This window comes from Carassius carassius, chromosome 42 (genome assembly GCF_963082965.1).
Source record: "Carassius carassius chromosome 42, fCarCar2.1, whole genome shotgun sequence".
Lineage (NCBI taxonomy): Eukaryota > Metazoa > Chordata > Actinopteri > Cypriniformes > Cyprinidae > Carassius > Carassius carassius.
Genome location: NC_081796.1, coordinates 23,622,423 through 23,645,005, shown reverse-complemented (window position 1 = coordinate 23,645,005; position 22,583 = coordinate 23,622,423). Strand labels below are relative to the sequence as shown.

General features: G+C 36.8%; 1 protein-coding gene across 8 annotated transcripts in view; it reads left to right on the top strand.

Moving 5' to 3' along the window:
• Positions 1 to 22,583, top strand: part of LOC132124262 (acid-sensing ion channel 1C) — a 73,975-nt gene that overhangs the window by 40,609 nt on the left and 10,783 nt on the right. For 2 of the 8 annotated variants that reach the window (XM_059535209.1, XM_059535207.1), the window contains exon 1: positions 18,173 to 18,727. The exons of 4 other annotated variants lie outside the window; for them this stretch is intronic. In XM_059535209.1, the coding sequence (XP_059391192.1) occupies positions 18,173 to 18,727 (555 nt within the window). Of the gene's footprint in view, positions 1 to 562; positions 1,103 to 17,746; positions 18,728 to 22,583 lie in introns of those variants that run through there. 2 more of the 8 variants (XM_059535205.1, XM_059535202.1) reach the window with 2 other exon arrangements.

Here is a 22,583-nt window from a genome sequence, read left to right as displayed (position 1 = left end):
TGCTAGGTGTTTACTTAATGTCTTAAGTCAAAAGATCCCACGCCAACGTCTCTAAGATATCCTGGTATCGGTCCTTGCTTCAGTGGGAATGTTTTCTCATCCACCAGGTAAAATCACTTCTGAGACGTATTAGAACACGAGCTGCTCGATTTGAAGTATCATGCAGGTCTGTAGCACAAATGGTGCAAATACAAAGTTTAATACTCTAGGTAATGACCTATAGACCAATTGCCTGACATTTCTTTTGCTTGCTATTGGATTTTTATGACTACTTCATTATTGATTAATTTCTATGGTTTCTCATGGGCATCACCTCATCCCTTTATCTATTAATGGGCTAAGTTTCATCCCCACGAAACCCAATCTTTGGCCTTCTTTGCCCTCCAAGAATGCACAAAACTGAAACCGCTGTCGGCATCAAAATAGCCATCTCATGTATCTGAACCTCCCCACGTGGACGGGGGTGTTATGACCTAGCGCCTGTATAGACCGCACCACCCTCACTTCCGAACAATCTAGACTTCGCAGAGGTTAGATTTAGATTGCTATAGCTCACTGTTCAGTCCACAGAAACGCAATGGGTTCCACCGAAGAGGAAGAGCAACCCCGGCCATCAGACATCACTGTCTTCGGAGCCAACTGCACCCTCCATGGCCTGAGCCACATCTTCCTGCCCGGAGGAGTGACCATTAGACGTCTGCTCTGGGCAGCAGCGTTTCTCTTCTCACTGTCCATCTTCCTCTACCACGTTGCTGGAGCCGTGATGGACTACCTCAGCTATCCTCACGTCACCATCCTGGACGAAATGGACAGTCCAGTCATGTACTTTCCAGCCATCACTATGTGCAACTACAACAGCTTCAGACGCTCCAAAATGATCCGCAACGATCTCTTCTGGATGGCTGGGATGCTCGGTGTGGAGCAAAGCGACTTCGATGACTTCATGGCCGCCCTGGGACAGCCGGTGGACGATAGCAAGTTCTTCCCCAGCAAGACCTTCAACATGCTGGAGTTTGTGCAGAGGACCAGCCACAGCATTGATGAAATGCTGCTGGACTGCAAGTATCGTGGAAAAGATTGCGGGCCGGAGAACTTCACAACTGTGAGTAAAGCTGGAGAGATGTCAACTGAATGGACAGGGTTTAGGCATTTTAACAGCTTTTGACTAAGGTGATCACTGTGTTAAGCTGTTTGATAGTCATTTGGTCATTTGTCGTTGGTCATTTCATAACTATTATTTATATATTATTATGATGTGATGCCTAAATTTAATTTATTGACCTTATTTTTTTATTAATTTAGAAAAAATAGATTGGCTGTAGATAATTGGCCATAACTGTATTTTATTTAAAAATGTAAAAAATTCTGAGGGTGCAAAAAAACAAAAAAAAATCGCCTTTGAAGTTATCCAAATTAATTCTTAGCAATGCATATCACTAATAAAAATTAAGTTTTGATTTATTTTCTGTAGGAAATTTACAAAATATCTTCATGGAACATGATCTTTACTTAATATCCTAATGATTTTTGGCATAAAAGAAAAATCGATCATTTTGACCCATACAATGTTTTTTTGGCTATTGCTACAAATATACCCCAGAGACTTAAGACTGGTTTTGTGCTCCAGGGTCACATATAATATATATAATAAATTCTATAATAATATAATTTATAATTCTAATTATATATAATATATTTTGACATATTATATATATTATGGGCAATTATTTATGAACAGCCAAATCTATTTTGTATATATTTTGTATATACGTGTGTGTGTTTATTAAATATAATATTATATACAAATCCAATGAATATTTAGAATATTTATAATTATCTAATTTTGGTACACTGTTCCATATATAATAAAAAAATAATAATGATGAATGAAAAATAATGTAAATTCATTCCTAGTCCTGAGGGTGTCCAATCATCAAATAAAGAAGATAAACCAATATACCCCTACAGTGTAAGTAGTGGTTATTCCAAATTTTGAGGTTAACCTTGATTGTTGTTTAACTGAAACGACAGAAAAAGTCAATGCTACTTCTGAAATGCCGCCTTCCACTTTCTTTAAATATCGCCAAAAATGTGAACCTTCAAGGCAATTAGAAAGTGTGTGCATGGGACCTTACATTTCTTCTCTGTTGAAGGAACTGGTGCTAGAAAACGTCTTAGTCTGCCTGCAAATGGCTGTCAAAGCCTGAAGAAAAAGGATTGCATTTCAATGATATGGCCCATTGATTTGAGTAATGAAAGTGGAGCTGCGCACAGGGTCTGTTGCTCTAAAAAGAATCTGTCCTTTTGCACTGATCAAGTGTCTGCGTCATATCCAAAACTTCATCTTATCCATCATAGTAGAAGCCACTGAGCTGCTGTTGGACTGTCGGAAGAAGGTCTGCTTTTATAAAGACCAGGGTTCAGGATGACACAGACGTCACGAGCCAAAGCTTCTGCTTTTGGGTGTGTGAATATGATGGATTTGTCACATCCTTGCTTTCGCTAGACTTTCGATTTCAGCTGAATTTCGGTAATTCAAGCTGTGCAGTCAGCTCTAAGTTTAGAGGGATTTGATTAAATATGTATGAATGCCTTCATCGAGTGCATATGTTTCCCAAGCCTTGGGCACAGTGGTCTGATAGTCTGGTAGAGATCCTTAGCAAGAAATACATCCATCAGTTAGCTGCTAATGCTGCTGAGTTGTTCCAGCTCATGAAATGACTTGTAATTGCTGCATTAATACAACCAAGTCCATCAAAAACACGTAGAGAAATAACAATATATGTTCTAACATTTCATTACCTGAAAAAAAAAATGAAATGCAGCAAAAGCAATCGATAAAGCAGTCGATGAGCTGATAAGGTTTGTGTAAAACAATCCAAAGTTTCTGCACCAGATCATTTTAGAAGTGTTTGTATTTGATGCCTCGTGTAAAGTGGCTGCTGTCCATTACTTAACGGAGACATTGCCACAACCATTGATCGTCTAAGTCAGCCATGTGTCATGATGATGATTGTCTCTCAGTCTGCTGTCCAGACTCGAGACTAATTGTTTTGTTGGCAGTGGACGTGTCTACATAATGTCTTTCATCTAGCAGTGAAGTGTGCAGTTTCCTACCACAGGATTGTCTTTCAGTGGTCAGTGTAATCAATGTTGTGTGCGAGAATGTTGCTTCAATGTTTTAATGACAGCGCTCACATAAATAATGATACTAGAATCAGAAAAATTGAAATTTGTTGTATAAACCACTTAAAATTTCATGTTCATTGTGTAAGAACATGATAATATTTACGTTGTAACTTGGTTGATTGTTAAAAACATGGCATATTGGTCTTGGTCTCATAATTTTTTAATAAATGAAATGATTGCTATTTAAGCTAAAAACAGCAACAAAAGCACATGTGAACTAAAGTTGGCTCAAATGAAATAGCCTTTTACTGTAAAATGTACTCCAATAACCTTTATTTTTTATGTTTAACTCAATTGTAAAGCATATTCTTACACTATTATATTATTAAAACTACACAGACTGTATATGAATACAGTACTTCCAAGAATACCATGGTTTTACCATGTTAATTGTCAAGAAAACAAGTCATAAGGAGGTCTATAGGCTTTGTAGACCATGCTAACAAAAGAATTGGATAATTGTCTTGATGTGTGTTAATTGGAAATAATCGCTATTTAGGCTAAAAACAGCAACAAAAAACACACAAGTGATAGAGTTAGCTAAACGACTTAGCATTCCTACATTAGCTTGGCCAGCAGTAGTAGGTTAAAACAGGATTCGTCACTGCAGTATGTGTTGGTCTGAATGCCTCTGTTGGACCCTTTTACTTCAGCGGGAACTTTCATGCCCAGCAGGACTCTTTAGTTTGTGTAATGCGTAAATGAGCAAGTCAGTTAAGAGCGGCTCAAAATATTAGCTTCCTGCCAACTTAGCGTAGCCAAGGCAAAAGTGGAAAGAGTATTATGGTTTACATTCTGGTCACTCCAGGGTAATCTTGCAAGGAAAACAGTGTGACTGTGCAGTGCATCTGACACATAAGCTGTTTTACAGCCACATCACACTAGCTGCCTAATAATGAGATAGCATGCTCTGCTTCATTATAGCATTAGATGCTCTGGTCTCTTCAGGCGCAGGACTCATCTTGCAGCACAAACAAAAAGTACTGTGTTATTAAATGGCTTTTGGACATGCTTTCAGGGTGATGTGAACATCCAAGTGAAAGATATAACACCAACATGTCAGAAAGAAAAACAAGTGAGTTGGAAAATACTAAGTGTATATATATATATATATATATAAATATATATATATATATATATATATATATATATATATATATATATATATATATATATATATATATACCGGCCACTTTATTAGGTACACTTGTTCAATTACTTGGTAACACAAATTACTTATCAGCCAATCACATGGCAGCAACTCAATGCATTTAAGCATCTAGATGTGGTGAAGACGACTTGCTGAAGTTCAAACCAAGCATCAGAATGGGGAAGAAAGGGGATTTAAGTGACTTTGAACAAGGAATGGTTGTTGGTGTCTTGCTGGTCTGAGTATTTCAAAAACTGCTGATCTACTGGGATTTTCACACACAACCATCTCTAGGGTTTACAGAGAATGGTCCGAAAAAGAAAATTTTCCTTGAGCGGCAGCTGTGTGGACGAAAATGCCTTGTTGATATCAGAGGTCAGAGAAGAATGGACAGACAGGTTAGAGATGATAGAAAGGCAACAGTAACTCAAATAAAGTTACAACCAAGGTATGCAGATTACCATCTCTGAATGCACAACACGTCAAACCCTGAAGCAGATGGGCTACAGCAGCAGAAGACCACACCGGGTGCTTCTCCTGTCAGCTTAGAACAGGAAACAGAGGCTACAATTCACACAGGCTCACCAAAATTGGACAACAGAAGATTGGAAAACCGTTGCCTGGTCTGATGAGTCTCAATTCCTGCTGTGAAATTCAGATGGTAGAGTCAGAATTTGGCGTAAAGAACATGAAAGCATGAATCCATCCTGACTTGTCTCAGTGGTTCAGGCTGGTGGTATAATGGTGTGGGGGATATTTTCTTGGCAACTGAGCATCGTTTAACGCCAGCCTATTGTTGCTGAGTATTGTTGCTGACCATGTCCATCCCTTTATGACTACAGTGTACCTTTCTTCTGATGGCTACTTCCAGCAGGATAATGCACCATGTCACAAAGCTCAAATCATCTCAGACTGGTTTCTTGAACATGACAATGAATTCACTGTACTAAAATGGTCAGCAGATACAGTCACCAGATCTCAATCCAATAGAGCAGCTTTAGGATGTGGTGGAACGGGAGATTCACATCATGGATGTGCACAGGGCTGTATTAAGACAGAGTGGTGCTCCTGGGCACTATACCTCAAAAAAGCCCCCCAACCCCCGTCATGACAAGGAAAAAAACATATAAGTCGCACTGGACTATAAATCGCATTTATTTAGAACCAAGAACCAAGAGAAAACATTACCGTCTACAGCCGCGAGAGGGCGCTCTATGTTTTCAGTGGTGGACTACAGGAGCACTCAGCATAGAGCGCCCTCTCGCGGCTGTAGACGGTAATGTTTTAACTTTAACTTCAGTGGTAAATAGGGAGAGTGGTCAATCGCTTCTGTCATTGTCCTCCTGAGCTCACTCTTCACTCGTTCTTCAAAAAACTTTCGATCCCTGGAACATTTTGAATTGTAGCTAAACGTCTAGAGTTCTTGTCTTTCATTAACTTTCTTTTGCAAAACCACTCAATTGACGTCTGTCCATTTTGATTCATTTTCTGTAGCCGTTAAAAAAATTACACATTTGCGCGTACGTGTTGTGGACCAACTCAATTGGGGACGGAAGGGGGGGACTGATAGTGGTCATGTAATCTTTATTTATTTATAATTTATTATTATTATTGTTGTTGTTAAGTTAATGTTCATAAACGAGTTATGTATGGTCTTTCAAGAATTTCAAGTTAATAATAAAACTGTTTACGAAAAATATTTTTAAAGCTTGTGTCATGTGGTGCCCCCCTAGTTGTTGTGAATGGAATTTCGGCTCTTTTCAGAGAGCTTCCAAAGAAGAGCCGGCTCTTTCGACTCCTGAATGGCTCTTAATTTAGGATTTTTTGTAGGGCTTTGTTTTACCATAACTTTGCAAAAATTGATGGTTTGTGTGTTGAAAACCCCTTTCATGTGCAGTGTTTTTATGAGAATCCTTATAATTGCCTAATTTTGTGCATTTATTTTGTTACAAAACCATTCTTTTGTTTAATATTTTAATCAAGCATTTCATTGCACAAATTAACAACAAAACTGCAAATAAATTCACAGAACTAGAAGCAAACTCAAGCAAACAGTAGGCTATTAATGTTCTCAGTGAAGATTGGCATTCAAAAAAATCAGATGCCTCAGTTTTGATGGACTGATCCTATTTCTTCTTTCTGTGATTATCTGCCCTGTTTTTGAGAAGATTCTCTCTGAAGGAACCGATGTTGCCACAATAGTCTCCCCTCCATTAACGTTGTTACGACTCGTTAACTTGCAGTGGAGTGCCGCTTCACTTCATCCCCTCTCTGTTTTTACATAATGTTATGATCCCATATACTCACATCTGATTGGCCGCGATGCGATTGCTGACCAATCAAAACAAAGTTCTGCCTTGAGGTAACCAGCCAAAGGAAAAAAAAACTGGGAGCCGGCTCTCATTCGACTTCTGATTCACTACAAAGCATCGGCTCTCAGAGCCGCATCTTTTGCGCATAACCCATCACTACTCTGGATGTGCAGCCGACAAATCTGCAGCAACTGCGTGATGCTATCATGTCAATATGGACCAAAATCTCGGAGGGATGTTTCTAATACCTTGATGAATCAATGCCACAAAGAATTAAGACAGTTCTGTACCCAGTACTAGCAAGGTGTACCTAATAAAGTGGCCAGTAAATGTGTGTGTGTGTGTGTGTGTGTATATATATATATATATATATATATATATATATATATATATATATATATATATATGATATGATATGATATTATATTTAAGTTTTGGACTGAAAGAAAAATTGCAGATGCAAAAACAGATGGAAATGGTGTAGCATTTGTTCTGCCATAAGCTTGTTTTGAAATGAAGGCATGTCTGAACAGATCTCATGATGATAGGTTGTAGCAGTGGCTCTGGAAATGAAAGGAGGATGATGGTGAGTAGATGGAGTATTATGGCATGAGATGGGCGTAAAGATGCCTTTGAGATTCTGGTTCAGTATAAGGGTGAGCCGAAATGAGATGGGGCTGGGATGGAGTGATTTGGGGATGAAATGTATGGATGTGGCATTGATTTAGTGCTGTATGGAGAGATGGAGCGAACAGAAGCAGAATGTACTAAGCCCCTTTCCTTTCCATCTTAGTCACTCAGCCAGCAGCTGCCCACACTAATGAGCTTGTTTCTGCCAGCCGGGAGACTGAATCGCTCTAAACAGAAACTGCAAACCAAAAGCATCTAATTTTCCAGGCTAAGGGCTTTTGCTGGACTGAATTAGACTTTTAAATGGCTGTTAGTTGACAAATACTATTTAATTATTCTTGAAACCCAAAATGCATTAGGGAAGCCACCTTTATTAGACCCCAAATGGGTTTCTTCTGAACTGAAATAATGTGCCTTTACATGAAGTTTATTATTTGAAATGTTAGAGATATTACAGATATTACATATTACAGAGGGGTTTGGGGTCTTTGGGTGGTGGGAGGTGATTGTTATAGATTTTATACAATGCATGTATTATTTTATTTTATTTTGAATAAGCACAAATAAATGAAATAAAACATGTTATCTAAAATATATAAATACATAGAAATATACAAGTTTTAGTAGTTTTATGTAAGTATATTATATTTATTATTAGATTATGCCTATTAATTATTTTTATTTTATTTTATTTGTATATTTACATAAATATAATATTTTATAATTGTTTTATTATATACATTGACTATTGATTCATACAATGTACATTTATTTTATTTATTTATGTATGTATTGTTTTTGTTGCTTTTCATAAAATGTGTCAATATTGCAAATTCCAGAATTAAAGGAATCGCCTAATCTGACCAGTTAAATGCTGCCTAAATCATCATTTAAAAATAAAAGGTTGCGGATCAATATCAAACGCTTCCGCTATAGACTTCTTGATTGATCATCCTAATTTCAGGGTTTGACTCTGACAGTTTATTACCCATATGTTAAATTATCAGAGAGTGCTTATTTTATTAATGCCACATTTCAGAAGTTGCGTTATAAATCACAGCATCATTATGATGGATTCCTTTCATTGTGAACCTTAAAAAGCATCAAAAATAAAAAATAAACAGGAAATGCCTCAGGAAATAAATCCATCGATCAGACAGCTGGTGTCACAAACCCTGTGAAAAATCCCAAAACATTTTAGATGATCCTTCTGAAGGTTTGCATCCTTTTAGAGGGCACAGACTGGCCTTTTTCTATTATTTTTTTCTTTGTTTTGTTTTGTTTCTGAATCACAAATGAGGCCTCATGTCCTTTCCATCAGTTTCCATCAGTGTGACCTTGTGACTCGTATTACTTTTCTATGTGCAGAGCTTTTGTTTCCCGTAATGCTGTAACCGATCTATAGCACACGTCTCAGTCAGTTCACCTCCATCAACATTCGTGGATTTCATTACAACTTCAGTGTAAACTGAGATTTCCCCAAATAATACGTGCCCTTTTGTATAGCTGATTAAAATCTTCACTTCCTGGACTTTTGGTATACTGTTCGTGGCATGAAAATCTCAGGAGTAATTGCTCAAATGCATGAGCAAACATTTAAAATCTCTTTTAAAGTATCTATAATTAATTTAGATTGTGATTAATACTCCGGGGTTGAACTTTGGGCCAATATGTTTTCACCTAATGATTTCATTTGCGTCTGATGCAGCCTGGGATGGAAATGCTAGTCGGATGTGGATGTAATCTTCTGCTGATGGTCATTTCAGATGAGATGGTATCAGCATCTGTGTCACTGTGTGAAATGAATACAGCGAGGCTCAGCTGTGGTCTGTTTGATTCTGTGGACACATGCCTAATTTGATCAATAGCTGCAGCAATAATTTTATATTGGCCTCTTGAATATTTATCATGATGTTGTGTTTTGTTCTGGCACAGAGAGTCATGTAATGATATGCTAAACTCACAGCTTGCCAACACGGCACATTAAAGGAAACGTTAGGTTGCAATACAAGCTTTACTGGTCACATTTGTGAACCACAGAAAATAATTTTGACGCAAATCATGATGCACTTACAGTGGAAGTCAATAAGGGTTCATGTTAAAATGCACACTGTTGAAAATGCACACATTTTCACGTTTTCACATGACTAATGAGTTTGCTTGCTAATTTTGTGTGAAGTGCGTTTATTGTAAATAAATGCATTAAAAAATAAATTGATTTTTAAGAAAAAAATTTTTTTTTAAATATTTTTATTCCTCAGAAAATATGCCAGCATGGCACCTTAAACTAATTTTAGAATTAATTATAATTCTAGAAATAATTATAAATGTGTTTGTGTGATGTTACAAATCTGCCTTAAACATTTATTTATTTATTCATTTATTTATAATGACATTTATAGAATATGATTATTTTATTACATAAATATAATATATTTATGCTTCATAAAATATTCATCCAGAATTGTATTATTTATGTCCATTATTTGAATGTATGTTTATTTTATTTTATAAATATAATACATGTTTTATATGTTTTTTAAAATATATTTTGATAAATGGTGTGTGACATCACAAATCTTCTTTTTTTTCTTTATTTATAATTATATTACATTATTTAAAAAATGTATATCTGTTTATGTATAATGCATATTTTATTGTTTTTAATGTCCATTGTTTAAAATAAATTACTTTGTTTTTATAGTTTTCTAATATATTTATTTTTATGCCTCAAAAAAGACGCCAGTACTGCAATCCTAAATAATTCTAGAATTTTGTATAAAATAAAATAAAAATTCTTATTTTTAGTCTCCTCTCCACCATTATTTTCTAGTATGTAATGTTCACAGTGCAGTCAAGTCAATAAAAGTGAGTCTTAAACCGCATTTATCTGAATATCCTGTTGCACTAAGAAGCATGTCAGATTATGTAAGCAAAATGGGTTGTAAATGCCATTTCATGTTGAGTTTATGGCAACCATACAAAATAAAGCATATAGACTAATGTGCACCACATTTATTATATGCTTTTGAATCTTTTTTGAGCTTTAAAGCTACATTGCATTAAAAAAGGCCAGTAGATTATTCAGATTCAGAATATCTCATTTTGTCTTTCTTGGCAGAAATAGTCCTACAGGTTTAGGAACAACATGACAGTGTTTTCATTTTTGGGTGAGCTCATCCTTGAAGAGAGTTCTGCCTTTCTTGACTAACTTCAAATCTTGAGTTAGTGTGCGTATTAAACCCGAGGCAGGTTGTTCACGGACTGTGAGTGACAGAACAGGTCTATTCAGGCTGTGCTCAGCACTGCTCTCTCATATGGGAGTCGCAGAACAAGACCCTGGGTTTGAAGAAAACAGCATCTGTTATTCACTGATACAGACACACTCGTCTCCCAGCAGTGTTTAGGGAATATAGAAGCAGCCAGGCAGCGGTGCAACTCATTTGATTCCTCCGCTGGCTTCTGACTCGCTCAGTCATTTTGATGGAGTGCCTTCTTCCTTTAACAATTTTAAATGAAAATCTGCTTTGATCACTGTTTGTAACTAATGTTTTTATGTATTGCAGTATAGTGGCTAGGGAAAACACTTTTTGGTTTGGATTTTAATCCAAATTGTATGTATTTAAAGGATGCTTTCATCATTTTTTTTTTTTTTTTTGCACTAGTAGCATTATTATTTATGACCACACAGGTTAGCTTCATCTAGTTTTTAAGTGCTGTGTGCGAACTGTGGCCACAAGATAGCGCTGTTTCCAAAGAGATTAAATGTTTTCCACAGCAAACTGATGCATGATTGTATTTTAGATAGACTACATGAACTGCACAAAGAATATTTTTTCATCCCCAATCTGGGTCTGTCTCTTGATTTGAGGGTAAATATGTTTTTGGTTGACTATGGTGAGGTGAGGATTATTGAGATTGATTTAACAGGCTTTTTTTTTTTTCGACAATGAAGTTGGCCTGAGGTCATTTAAGATAAAAGACTTGTTTTTGATTTTCAGTTTTGTTCAATATTATTGAATTTACTTTTTTTTCAGTAACTGTGAAAAAGTTAAATATTCTTTGAACACGTAATGAAATAACAGGCTTTTTTAATTAATTAATTTATGTAGGCTATGTACACACACACACATACACACACACACACTGGTGGTTTCCATGTTTATGGGGATTTTATGGGGACATTCCATATAGGTTTAATTGTTTTTACTGTACAAACTGTACTTTTTGATCCCCTTACCCTAAACCTACCCATATCACACACAACTTTCTGCATTTTTTTTTTTTCAAAACACTTAATTCTGTATGATTTATAAACTTGTTTCCTCATGGGAACCTAAAAAAAATTGATTGGTATTACTATACTTGAGAGAACATTTGGTCCTCATATTGTAGTGAACACTAGTACACACACACACACACACACACATATATATTTATAAATAATGTAATCTGAATGAATAAATAAATGTAAAAAAAAAAAAAAAAGATGTGTGATGCCACAAAGACAAACATTTAAATATATTTAAATCCAATGTATTTTATATAAATAAAATAATGTAGCATATGTAATAAATAATGTGATGTAAATGCATTAATATAAAGAAAAGGAACATTTTAGGGTACAAACTAACCTGTTATTTTAGGGTAGAAACCAACCTGTTATTTGTTCAAATAGGCCTCCAAAAATGCTTTAAAAAGGGCATTTTCAAAGCTAATTTATATTAATTTATATTAGAAATAAAATCTGAACAACATAAAAGCTTCTTCCTATCTGTAGAAAGTTGCAGATAAATCCCTCTGTAGGCCACAAACTGCAAAGCAGCGGAAATCAATAATTGCCACAAAATCTTTTTTTTTTCACTTTAGCTCTTAGTAAATGGAGATAAATCAGCTGTGATCCCTGCAGAGCAGTTTCAGGACCTCTTATTTCCATCTTAAATAGAAGCATCTTCACAAGAGGACGAGTCGTCCTTGTCCACTCGCTCAGGCTCATTCTGATACACTCTTCACTAGTCTGAGCGCAGCCTCCCTGTAAAGCTCACACACGACTGGAGATGTGATTTAAAAATTTCATTGACACCCCCCAAAGATACTTGATATGATTTAGTGATGTGCAGCGGTACGACAGACCAACCGACTGTTGAAATGTTAACACTGCTCTCATCAAACCGCTCACATATATCTCACACATGTGCACTGGGTTGATGCACGCAATAAAACTGCTATGATGAATTCAATTAAAGTCTTGAAATATGGAGCATGGACCTATAAAGAAAAAGGGAAGGATTTAATTTCGGGACTTCTAGACTTCTATCTGGAAAGCATTAGGCCCTTTCGATTTTTATCCTGCTGCATATTTCATATAAACAAGTGCTTAAATGATACAACTTATGTAAATGTTTCGCATGTGTTTTTCCCCCATATCATTATTTAATATCATCATACACTATTTCTCTATAAACCCCTTGGGTGTAAAATATCTCTTTACTTGCCTTTCCAAATTATTTTTTAAACACCTTTAATTTTTTATCACAAAAAAAAAAACATTCAGTAATTCAGATTTGAATTCTAAGAAACCATTTTTGTTTTTCGTATATTTTGGGACCAGAAAAAAATTACATTTATCTTAAGAGTAGCTTAATCTATATTAGTCTTCCCTTTTTAAAATTTCACGCTCACAGCTGCATACACAAAAATAGCCATTTGCTCTAGATGTTCTGTAAAGGTTGGTCGTGTGGGTTTCATTTCCCGATAATCCTTGATCATTCAAGTTTGGAGTGCTGAGGTGTTATTACCAAACGGCTGTAAATCGCACACATCTATTTGAATTTTGCAGTTGGCATTAGAGCATTGATTTGTTAAATAATCAAAACAGAAGTGATCCAAGACTGTGTAACACAATCATTAGTCACTCACTGATCCACTTCAACAGAAGTTGACGGCAGGACATGTAGAAACCTTCCCAGTCTGATGGCTCAGCCTTCTTCATATCCCTTTCAATTGCTCTCACTAAGGAGGAGCTAATTTATCTGACTGCTAATGTAGTTTAGTGGTTAAAGATCTGGCTTTTAAGCCCCATTTGGAGTGATTCATGAACTATCATTATTGTACTGTTAAAAAACATGTATTTCCTTACAGATACAGTGGACCAAAAACCCACAGATAATGGTGACTTTTGATTTCATGTTCGGTTGCTCTGCCTTTGGACAATAACTGCATTTCCCACAGACACCAGAGACATTCCTACATCTCTCTTCCAGCACAATGCATCAGATTTAAAGGCCAATGATTTGTTTTGAACCGTTCCAGGAAGCTTGTTTTAAATTCAGAGTTTAGCATGCTGGAAGATTTACTCAAATGCAATCCAAGGATGTTTTCTGCTTTTTCTATGCTGATTCTGGGTGCAAATATGGGAAAATGTTGGGGCAAATATGAGAAATTAATCAATTTTTTTATCATAGCTGAGGACCTAGTTTTAGTGGTAGCTGAAACCATGATCAAATGTGCCAAATTTTTTTACAGGATACCTTTCTAAATCTGCAGATATAGAAAATCATGTGGATAATAGTTGCAACAGCTTTGATTTGTTACAACTTCTGGAAAAAAATGCAATTATTTTGGCTATGATTTTTAGTTGAAAACAAATATAAAAGTCTTCTGCTAACTAAACTGTAATGGAAAGTTGCTGACCACCTAGACTTGAGGAGTCTATTTGATTTATTCATGTAAGCTTTAATTTGAGTAGTTATTTTTGGGCAAACGGCATCAGGTGAGAACGTTTGAGTACTGATCATTTCAGTTGGAACTCATTTTGCACACTTTAGATCAGTGGTTCCCAAACTTTTCCATTCCACGACCCACCTAGACAAGTGTAATATATTTCACGACCCACCAAAATATTTAAAAAAAAAAAAAAACAACGAGTGAAATTACTTTAAACCTAATCTTACTTAAAATTTTTATGACAGAAATTAAGTATTTAAGAAAAATAACCATTTTATTTTAGAGTACAACTGAAAATTTCACTACAAATTTACAAGTTTTAATTTTTGTTTACTGGCGTTAAAATATGTAGTGTCCATAAAAACGTGAAGCAGGCTCACTCCAGTGAAGTGTGATCTGCGCTGCTGTGTTTTGTTGCATTCATGATCCTTCCGTGTGTGTCGGCGAGAACGGAGCACAATCCAACACTTTTTTAGAAAAGCATAAGAAGCAAAGCAGAACTATCTAAAACAGTTTGGAGATTAAAATAATTGTGAAATAGGTAAAAAAAGACCGATTGAACCTTTTAATGACATTGCTCTGAGACCTTCAAAACACGCAACGCACACGGACTTAATTGCAATTTGAAAATCACACTAAGGATATTGCAGTTCATTATTAATGTTGGTGGGCTATATCGTTGTGATGAGTGGGTTCCCAGTTCCCGCCTCCTTCTTCCTGTGATTGTGAAGATTTTAATGTTTTACACTGGTGCCGAAGCCAGGGAGGAAGGAGGGGCGCGCTGCCGAAGATCCTTCGCCGCTGGGGTGAATCCGCAGTGCCATCGAGCAGGGCGAAGGAGTCTGCCGCCGAGGGTGCTCGATGTGGTGGGCTGGAGTGAGTTGCCGGGGGGGGGGGGGGGGGGCGAACTCACTCCAGCCCACCGCCTCGATGACTCCTTCGTGGAAAGAGGTGGGAACCGGCGGACAATCAAACAAAGTTTTAATAACCAAATAAACACAAAACAGCGCGACAGCCCCTCTCGGATGACTGCCGTGCACAAATAAAAAACAAACACAAAATAAAACCCAGGCCTGGTCCTCTCTCGTCCTTCACTGTCATCGCTCCTCTTTTGTATCTTTCCGATCTCCTCCGTGGTTCTTGAGACCGGTGAGTGTTGCTCATTTCCCAATCACTCCACCGGCCTAGCTCTGTTCCCATGGCACTAGGCCCCGCCCCACTCGTCACATTCGTGCAGCCCTAGACTGAACTGTGTTAGTGTCTGTGTGTCATTGAAACGCAAAATTAGCTGCAGCCAAGTGACTTTGTGCGACCCACCTTGTTCCATTCCGTGACCCACGAGTGGGTCGCGACCCACAGTTTGAAAACCCCTGCTTTAGATGATCAAAATTAAATGACCAAAACGCAAGTTGAATATTATTTTAGAAACTGAGCTCAGAGGAATAAGTTAATGATCTTAGTTTATGCGAATGTATACAACGCAGCAGAAAACTGACGTTTTGCCTGTGAAAGACAAATTAATCCATGAGGTTTAATGATCCAAGACAGAGAAATATTGACTGTGGCTCCAGTGTAACTGGGAGAAAGTTAGCTACCGCTCAGAGACCCAGCTCTCATCTATATTTATATCAGCATGCACTGAAACATTTTACCTGAGAAAGTCTTTAATCTTGAGAAGTCTGGTAAATAAACACAAGAATGGAGTGTTATGGAGCACAGCTGTAATATCATGGAATAATGATGATTACATTGAGATATATAGCTACTAAGCAGCTGCAAGTTTTATTGATTAGAAGGTTAATTTAATCTCTTTTCAGCACTAATGAGCTCATGAAATGAACCAGTTTCTTTTTTTTGTTGAAGTAAATGGGCTAGATGGACTTTGTAATTAGTTCCTTTTAGGACGAAAAATCATGGCAAAGGTTGTGGGGTCAGATCTTTTGAAAGACACTTATTTTTGTGGCAAGCAAACTAAAGTATGTATCCACAAGAAGGTATTTTTGTTTCACGTTCTGTCTATGAAATAATCTTTATTTATTACTGTTGAATGGACATGACGTCTACAGGTGTTTTTTGCATTTTTGTTTTCCACACCAGTTTATTATTGAGGCAGCCTCTAAATGGCAAATAAATGCTAAATAAAAAGCCTTAAAAAGCCTTAATTCACCCTTCCATAAATTAAAGCCTTACAAATGTCTTACTCCAGAGCACAACGTCTTGAATTGATAATGTTGTGGCATTACATGTTGTATGCATTGCTTGAAATTCATATCTTGCTCTGCATTTTTGTCTTGTTGGTCCTTAAGCTAAAGTGCACCAGCTCTTTTTTGTTAAATTAATAAAAAAGCAAGAGAATTTTTGTGTGAATTTACAACTCGTTTTGTCCTCACTAGACATTTACATTTAGAGAACATTTTGACATATGTTCCCTCCAATTTATTCCTTAAATCTTCTTTACTTAAACATCTTTAAAAAGTATAAGATTTACCTTCATAAAACCTGCAGAAATCCTGTTTATGCAGCTCAACAGATAGTCCAGTGGTTGTTAAAAGAAGTGCATGATAAACTGGATTGGATGCTCAGACATATTGGCAGGCAAACGAGGGCAGACTGCAATCTTCAAAAACTGTGATTTGCAGTGATAAATAGTTAGAGAGAGGTGATGTTATGTTCCAGAATGCCCTTGTATTGTTTTTAAAGACAAACCTAATGCAATTTTTTTAAACAGATGAGTATTATTTTGATGACGTCAGTCACATTCAGCTGAAGCTGATAATGTCACTGATGCCTGAAATTATTATTTTTTTTTTATATATAGGTCGTTTTCTTTCAGGAGGGCAAGGAAGGTTATGGAGCAAAAAAAATAATAAAGTGAAAGCATAAACAGAAATTAAAGTGGGTTTCAGATGATAATATATGAAAATACTTTCCTGGTATGTTTAACTAAATGCATCATCCTGAAAACATGGATTGTACATGATAATGTCTAAGACCACTTGTCAGAATTCTTACATTATGCCTTTTTTTATTACAATTTGTATTCTAATCATATTTTGAGAGAAAAGATTGACATCCGTTTCAGCATTTAAATCAAGAAAAAAAAATCTGATATTTGTTGTGATCTCAGACTTTTTGGCCCTACTGTACATATAGAGTTTAATATTCGATAATACATAAGTAAAATAGCAGTTTACAGGATTTTGTAAAACGGATGATCAGCTGCCTGTCCACTGTATCAGTTTTGCGTCATTCAAAATAAATAAACAACAGTTCATCTGTCCTCATTTGAGTTGATTGAATCTATTATAACAAATAAACATTATACTAATAAAACTAATATGTCCCATGAGAAGACTGTTGATATTAATATAAAATAAACAACTGTGAAAGGTGCCTAAAGCATCAACGAAGACCAAAAAAAAAAAAAAACAGGTCTGATAAATGACAAACCCTCCAGGGATCTCTTGTGTGCTCTCAGTTGGTCTTTTTTTTTTTACTTTAATAGAAAAAAACATGTAAGCGTCTGGGTTTCCCGTTTGAGGAAGGCATGAAGCAGGGACAAATGGATCTATATGCCTTCTGCAAATCCTTTGACAGAATCATTTGAGCCGAGCGGGAGGGGCTGGGCGCTCTCACACAAAGGGGAAAGCAACAAGAATCTGCAGCCAGCCTCACATAGTTGTTCTATCCAAAAAATGAAGGCGAAGAAGAGAGAAGAGGTGAAGGATAAGAGAGAAAACTCAATCTGATCGGTTCAAGCAACTTCTCTGCAAAACAAATTAACCTGAGGATCCTGGAGAAACTAGGTTGTGAGTGAGATTGAAATTAGCTGTATTTATCTTAATGAGCTTTGTTTGAGCACAGCTTGGTAATGTACAAATCTCTTTTTTTATTTTTTGCCTTTTTTATTTTTCTTTGCATGGACAGGCTATGGTGCCAACTATTAAAGCTTAATGAATTAAACTAATTTGATTAATGTGATCATTAGCCTCGGGATCATGTTTCTACATCGAGACCAAATGCATGATGCATTTTGAAACTTTGCAGCCAAGGTTCAGAGTTTAACAACACTATGGAGGATTTGTCTGCGTCCAATCAGGAGGCAATAAACAAAGACTCTCTGATGGATGATGCCAAGAGAACCACCAGCCGGCAAAGACTCAAAATGACTTTAACCCACAGCGTTAAGGATGCAACGGCCGCGTTTGTTCTTAGAACAAAAGTCCACGGGCTAAAGCATGCATTCTCGCCACACAAATCTAAAACCCAACGCTTGTTTTGGCTCTTGGCTATTTTTGTCTGCTTGGGGCTCCTCTTCACATGGTCGAGGAATCGAATCCTATATCTTCTTTCCTACCCGGCCGTGACCAAGATCTACATGGTTTGGTCTCACAACATGACGTTTCCAGCCATTACTTTCTGCAACCAGAACCTCCTCCGCGTATCCAGCCTCACCAAAGCTGACCTCTACCACAGCGGCTACTGGATGGACATCATGCACCTGAACCACACGGTCAACCGTCAGAGCGTTTCCATGCTCAAACTCAGTCGACACCGAAAGAGGATGCTACACCTTCTGGACTTTTCCAACTACAGCCCGCCTCCTGACCACCAGCACAACACCACAGAGATGATTGACAGGCTGGGCCACCAATTAGAAGACATGCTGCTGGACTGCAGATTCCGGGGAGAAAACTGCACTCACAAGAACTTCACCCCTGTATGTAAACAGTGCTTTCAACTTGATCATCAGTTCAGATGCAACATTTGGATTAAGCATTCATTGTATAAGCCAGTAAAGCAAGTCAAAGTTGAAATTAAAAGCTCTTAAAGCAATTAATCAGACTACCTGAATAAATTCAGCTGAGGGGCTTTTGTTTTGTATTGTTTCTAAGAATGCCTGAGAAAAGCACAGGGCAAGGTATTAAACTGGATTAGAAATGAGAGTATTTCCTGTTTTATCAGCTTAGAGTCTATCAGATGAGATCGCAAGAACCATTTTCACTGCATTAACGTGTTTTATTTGTCGATGGCTGCATCTTAAAAAAACATGTCTGTTTTACCTCAAAATCAAAGAGTAAGAAAATAAATATTGGAATTTAAATATGTATAATATAAATATTTAATTGTAAAATATTTTTTATAATTTTGTCTAATTATATTTATATTTTGCATTAAAAAATACTAGGTTTAAAAAAAAAAAAAGTAAACTTCTCTCTTCAGTTCCTTATAATTCCTATTTCTCTCAATGGCAGCAGATTCTCATTATGTTTTATAATTTAAAATAATGAAAGAAGTAAATATAACAATAAATTAAATGCAGTATATTTGACATTACTGTTTTGTATAAATATACATAAATGAATATAATATATATATATATATATATATATTATAACAAGAATGAGTTTTTTGTTTTGCATTTTAATAATTGACCTGTACTGTATGTTTTTATAAGTAAAATGTTCACTTCCAATCATTTATTTGCAAAACTGAAGGGTGCATTTGTATTTTTTTTTTATGTTCTCTTTTCGTTTGTGGAGACGTATGGCAGATATAGAGGACTGTTCACAGAAATCCTGAGGCTAAAAACCTCAGTAACATCTACTGGTACAGAAACTGCACTCTATTTAAAAGCTGAGGGTGCTTTGCACAGATGTGTTTAAAACCTGCCTCCAGCTAAACTCCCTTGCTCAATATCTTGATCCTCTTGTTCTCCATTATCAGATAGAAAACCAATCTCCCTCTCATAATTCAAAAATCCTATCCAGTGTTTAACCATATGAAATTGTACGCATAGCTAAAATCTGATTGTGAAATCAACATGACTGCTTTCAACGAATCCACTCTCACTTGTAGATTACATATGCACAAAGCTCTGAATCATCAGTCTAAATGAGTTTTCGCCTGGTGCGGCACGAGCTTCCCTTCAGAATGAATGAAGTTAATTACTTGGGAAACAAGGAAGAGAGATTGGCTTCCACTATTGTTCAGAAACATTATGCTCATTTGGTGCATTTTGGTAAACCGTGAACTCGACATGGCGAACACAAATTCTCTGTGATCAGCGACGTGCTGACAACAACGGTTCCTTTTAGCTTGAAGCACTTCATGTAAATTGAGATTTTAAGATAATCAATCTCAACCTCACATCACTCGTCAGACGGTTGATAAGAGTGCAACAGCGATTGTAGTAAGATTGTGTCAGACGAATTCAGTTGCTTATGTGTGTCCTTTTTTAAAGGTCAAGTGTTCAGTATCTGCACCACTAGTGGCACTGAATAACATTTTCAAAAATATGGTTGCTAGGGTGTTGCTTTAATACTGTCACCCGTCCTGTATAGAGGACACCTACGTTTACTTCACTATATTACAATTAAATCTAATCGAATCATGGCAAACTAGAGTCATGGCCAAAAGTTTTGAGAATTACATAAATATTAGTTTTCAAAAAGTTTGCTGCTAAACTGCTTTTAGATCTTTGTTTCAGTTGTTTCTGTGATGTACTGAAATATAATTACAAGCACTTCATACGTTTCAAAGGCTTTTATTGACAATTACATGACATTTATGCAAAGAGTCAGTGATTTGCAGAGAGCAGTATTTGCAGTGTTGGCCCTTCTTTTTCAGGACCTCTGCAGTTCGACTGGGCATGCTCTCAATCAACTTCTGGGCCAAATCCTGACTGATAGCAACCCATTCTTTCATAATCACTTCTTGGAGTTTGTCAGAATTAGTGGGTTTTTGTTTGTCCACCCGCCTCTTGAGGATTGACCACAAGTTCTCAATGGGATTAAGATCTGGGGAGTTTCCAGGCCATGGACCCAAAATTTCAACATTCTGGTCCCCGAGCCACTTAGTTATCACTTTTGCCTTATGGCACGGTGCTCCATCGTGCTGGAAAATGCATTGTTCTTCACCAAACTGTTGTTGGATTGTTGGAAGAAGTTGCTGTTTGAGGGTGTTTTGGTACCATTCTTTATTCATGGCTGTGTTTTTGGGCAGAATTGTGAGTGAGCCCACTCCCTTGGATGAGAAGCAGCCCCACACATGAATGGTGTCAGGATGCTTTACTGTTGGCATGACACAGGACTGATGGTAGCGCTCACCTTTTCTTCTCCGGACAAGCCTTTTCCCAGATGCCCCAAACAATCCGAAAGGGGCTTCATCGGAGAATATGACTTTGCCCCAGTCCTCAGCAGTCCATTCACTATACTTTCTGCAGAAGATCAATGTGTCCCTGATGTTTTTTTTTGAAGAGAAGTGGCTTCTTTGCTGCCCTTCTTGACACCAGGCCATCTTCCAGAAGTCTTGGCCTCACTGTGCGTGCAGATGCGCTCACACCTGCCTGCTGCCATTCCTGAGCAAGCTCTGCACTGGTGGCACTCCGATCCCGCAGCTGAATCCTCTTTAGGAGACGATTCTGGCGCTTGCTGGACTTTCTTGGATGCCCTGAAGCCTTCTTTACAAGAATTGAACCTCTTTCCTTGAAGTTCTTGATGATCCTATAAATTGTTGATTTAGGTTCAGTCTTAGTAGCCACAATATCCTTGCCTGTGATGCCATTTTTATGCAACGCAATGATGGCTGCATGCGTTTCTTTGCGGGTCACCATGGTTAATGGAAGAACAATGATTTCAAGCACCACCCTCTTTTTAACATGTCAAGTCTGCCATTCTAACCCAATCAGCCTGACATAATGATCTCCAGCCTTGTGCTCGTCAACATTCTCACCTGAGTTAACAAGACGATTACTGAAATGATCTCAGCAGGTCCTTTAATGACAGCAATGAAATGCAGTGGAAAGGCTTTTTTGGGATTAAGTTAATTTGCATGGCAAAGAAGGACTATTCAATTCATCTGATCACTCTTCATAACATTCTGGAGTATATGCAAATTGCTATTATAAAAACTTAAGCAGCAACTTTTCCAATTTCCAATATTTATGTAATTCTCAAAAGTTTTGGCCACGACTGTATATATCGTTGGAAAGGTCTAAGACTCCTCAATAGATATTTTGCCAATCTTTTTTGTTAAAGATTATGTAGGAAAAGTAATATATTAATTTATGGCAAAGAGTGCACCCCAAAAACCTACATCATAATAGGAATTCTGACCTTTGTCAAAAAAAAAAGTCACACTTTATCACACTTTATAATGATATATCACTTGAAAACTTCAAATCTCAAAATTCATCCTTTGAAACCCATTTTAAATTCAAACATTGCATTACCATGAAAATGGTACATCAAAATCATGAATTATAAAAATTTTGTTTTGGATCATGCACTTTCAAGTCTATGTTCAAAAATGTGAGTGACAGTTAACAGGTTAAAGTTGCTAAGGTATTCTCAGTATTTTAGTGGGTTTGTATGCAGTTGCTCGGGCACACTGTGAGGTTGCCAGGGTGTTGCTATGCTGTTGCTAAGATATTCTAAGCGTTATAGTGTTTTGGCAGCTTTTCAATTTCAATAAAGGTATGAGACAAGTCTTTTGAATACTTATTTTCTTGCAAGAAAAGTTAATCAGTCATACAGTCATCCTAGTTGACTGCAGATTGCGGCAAAAAGGAAACA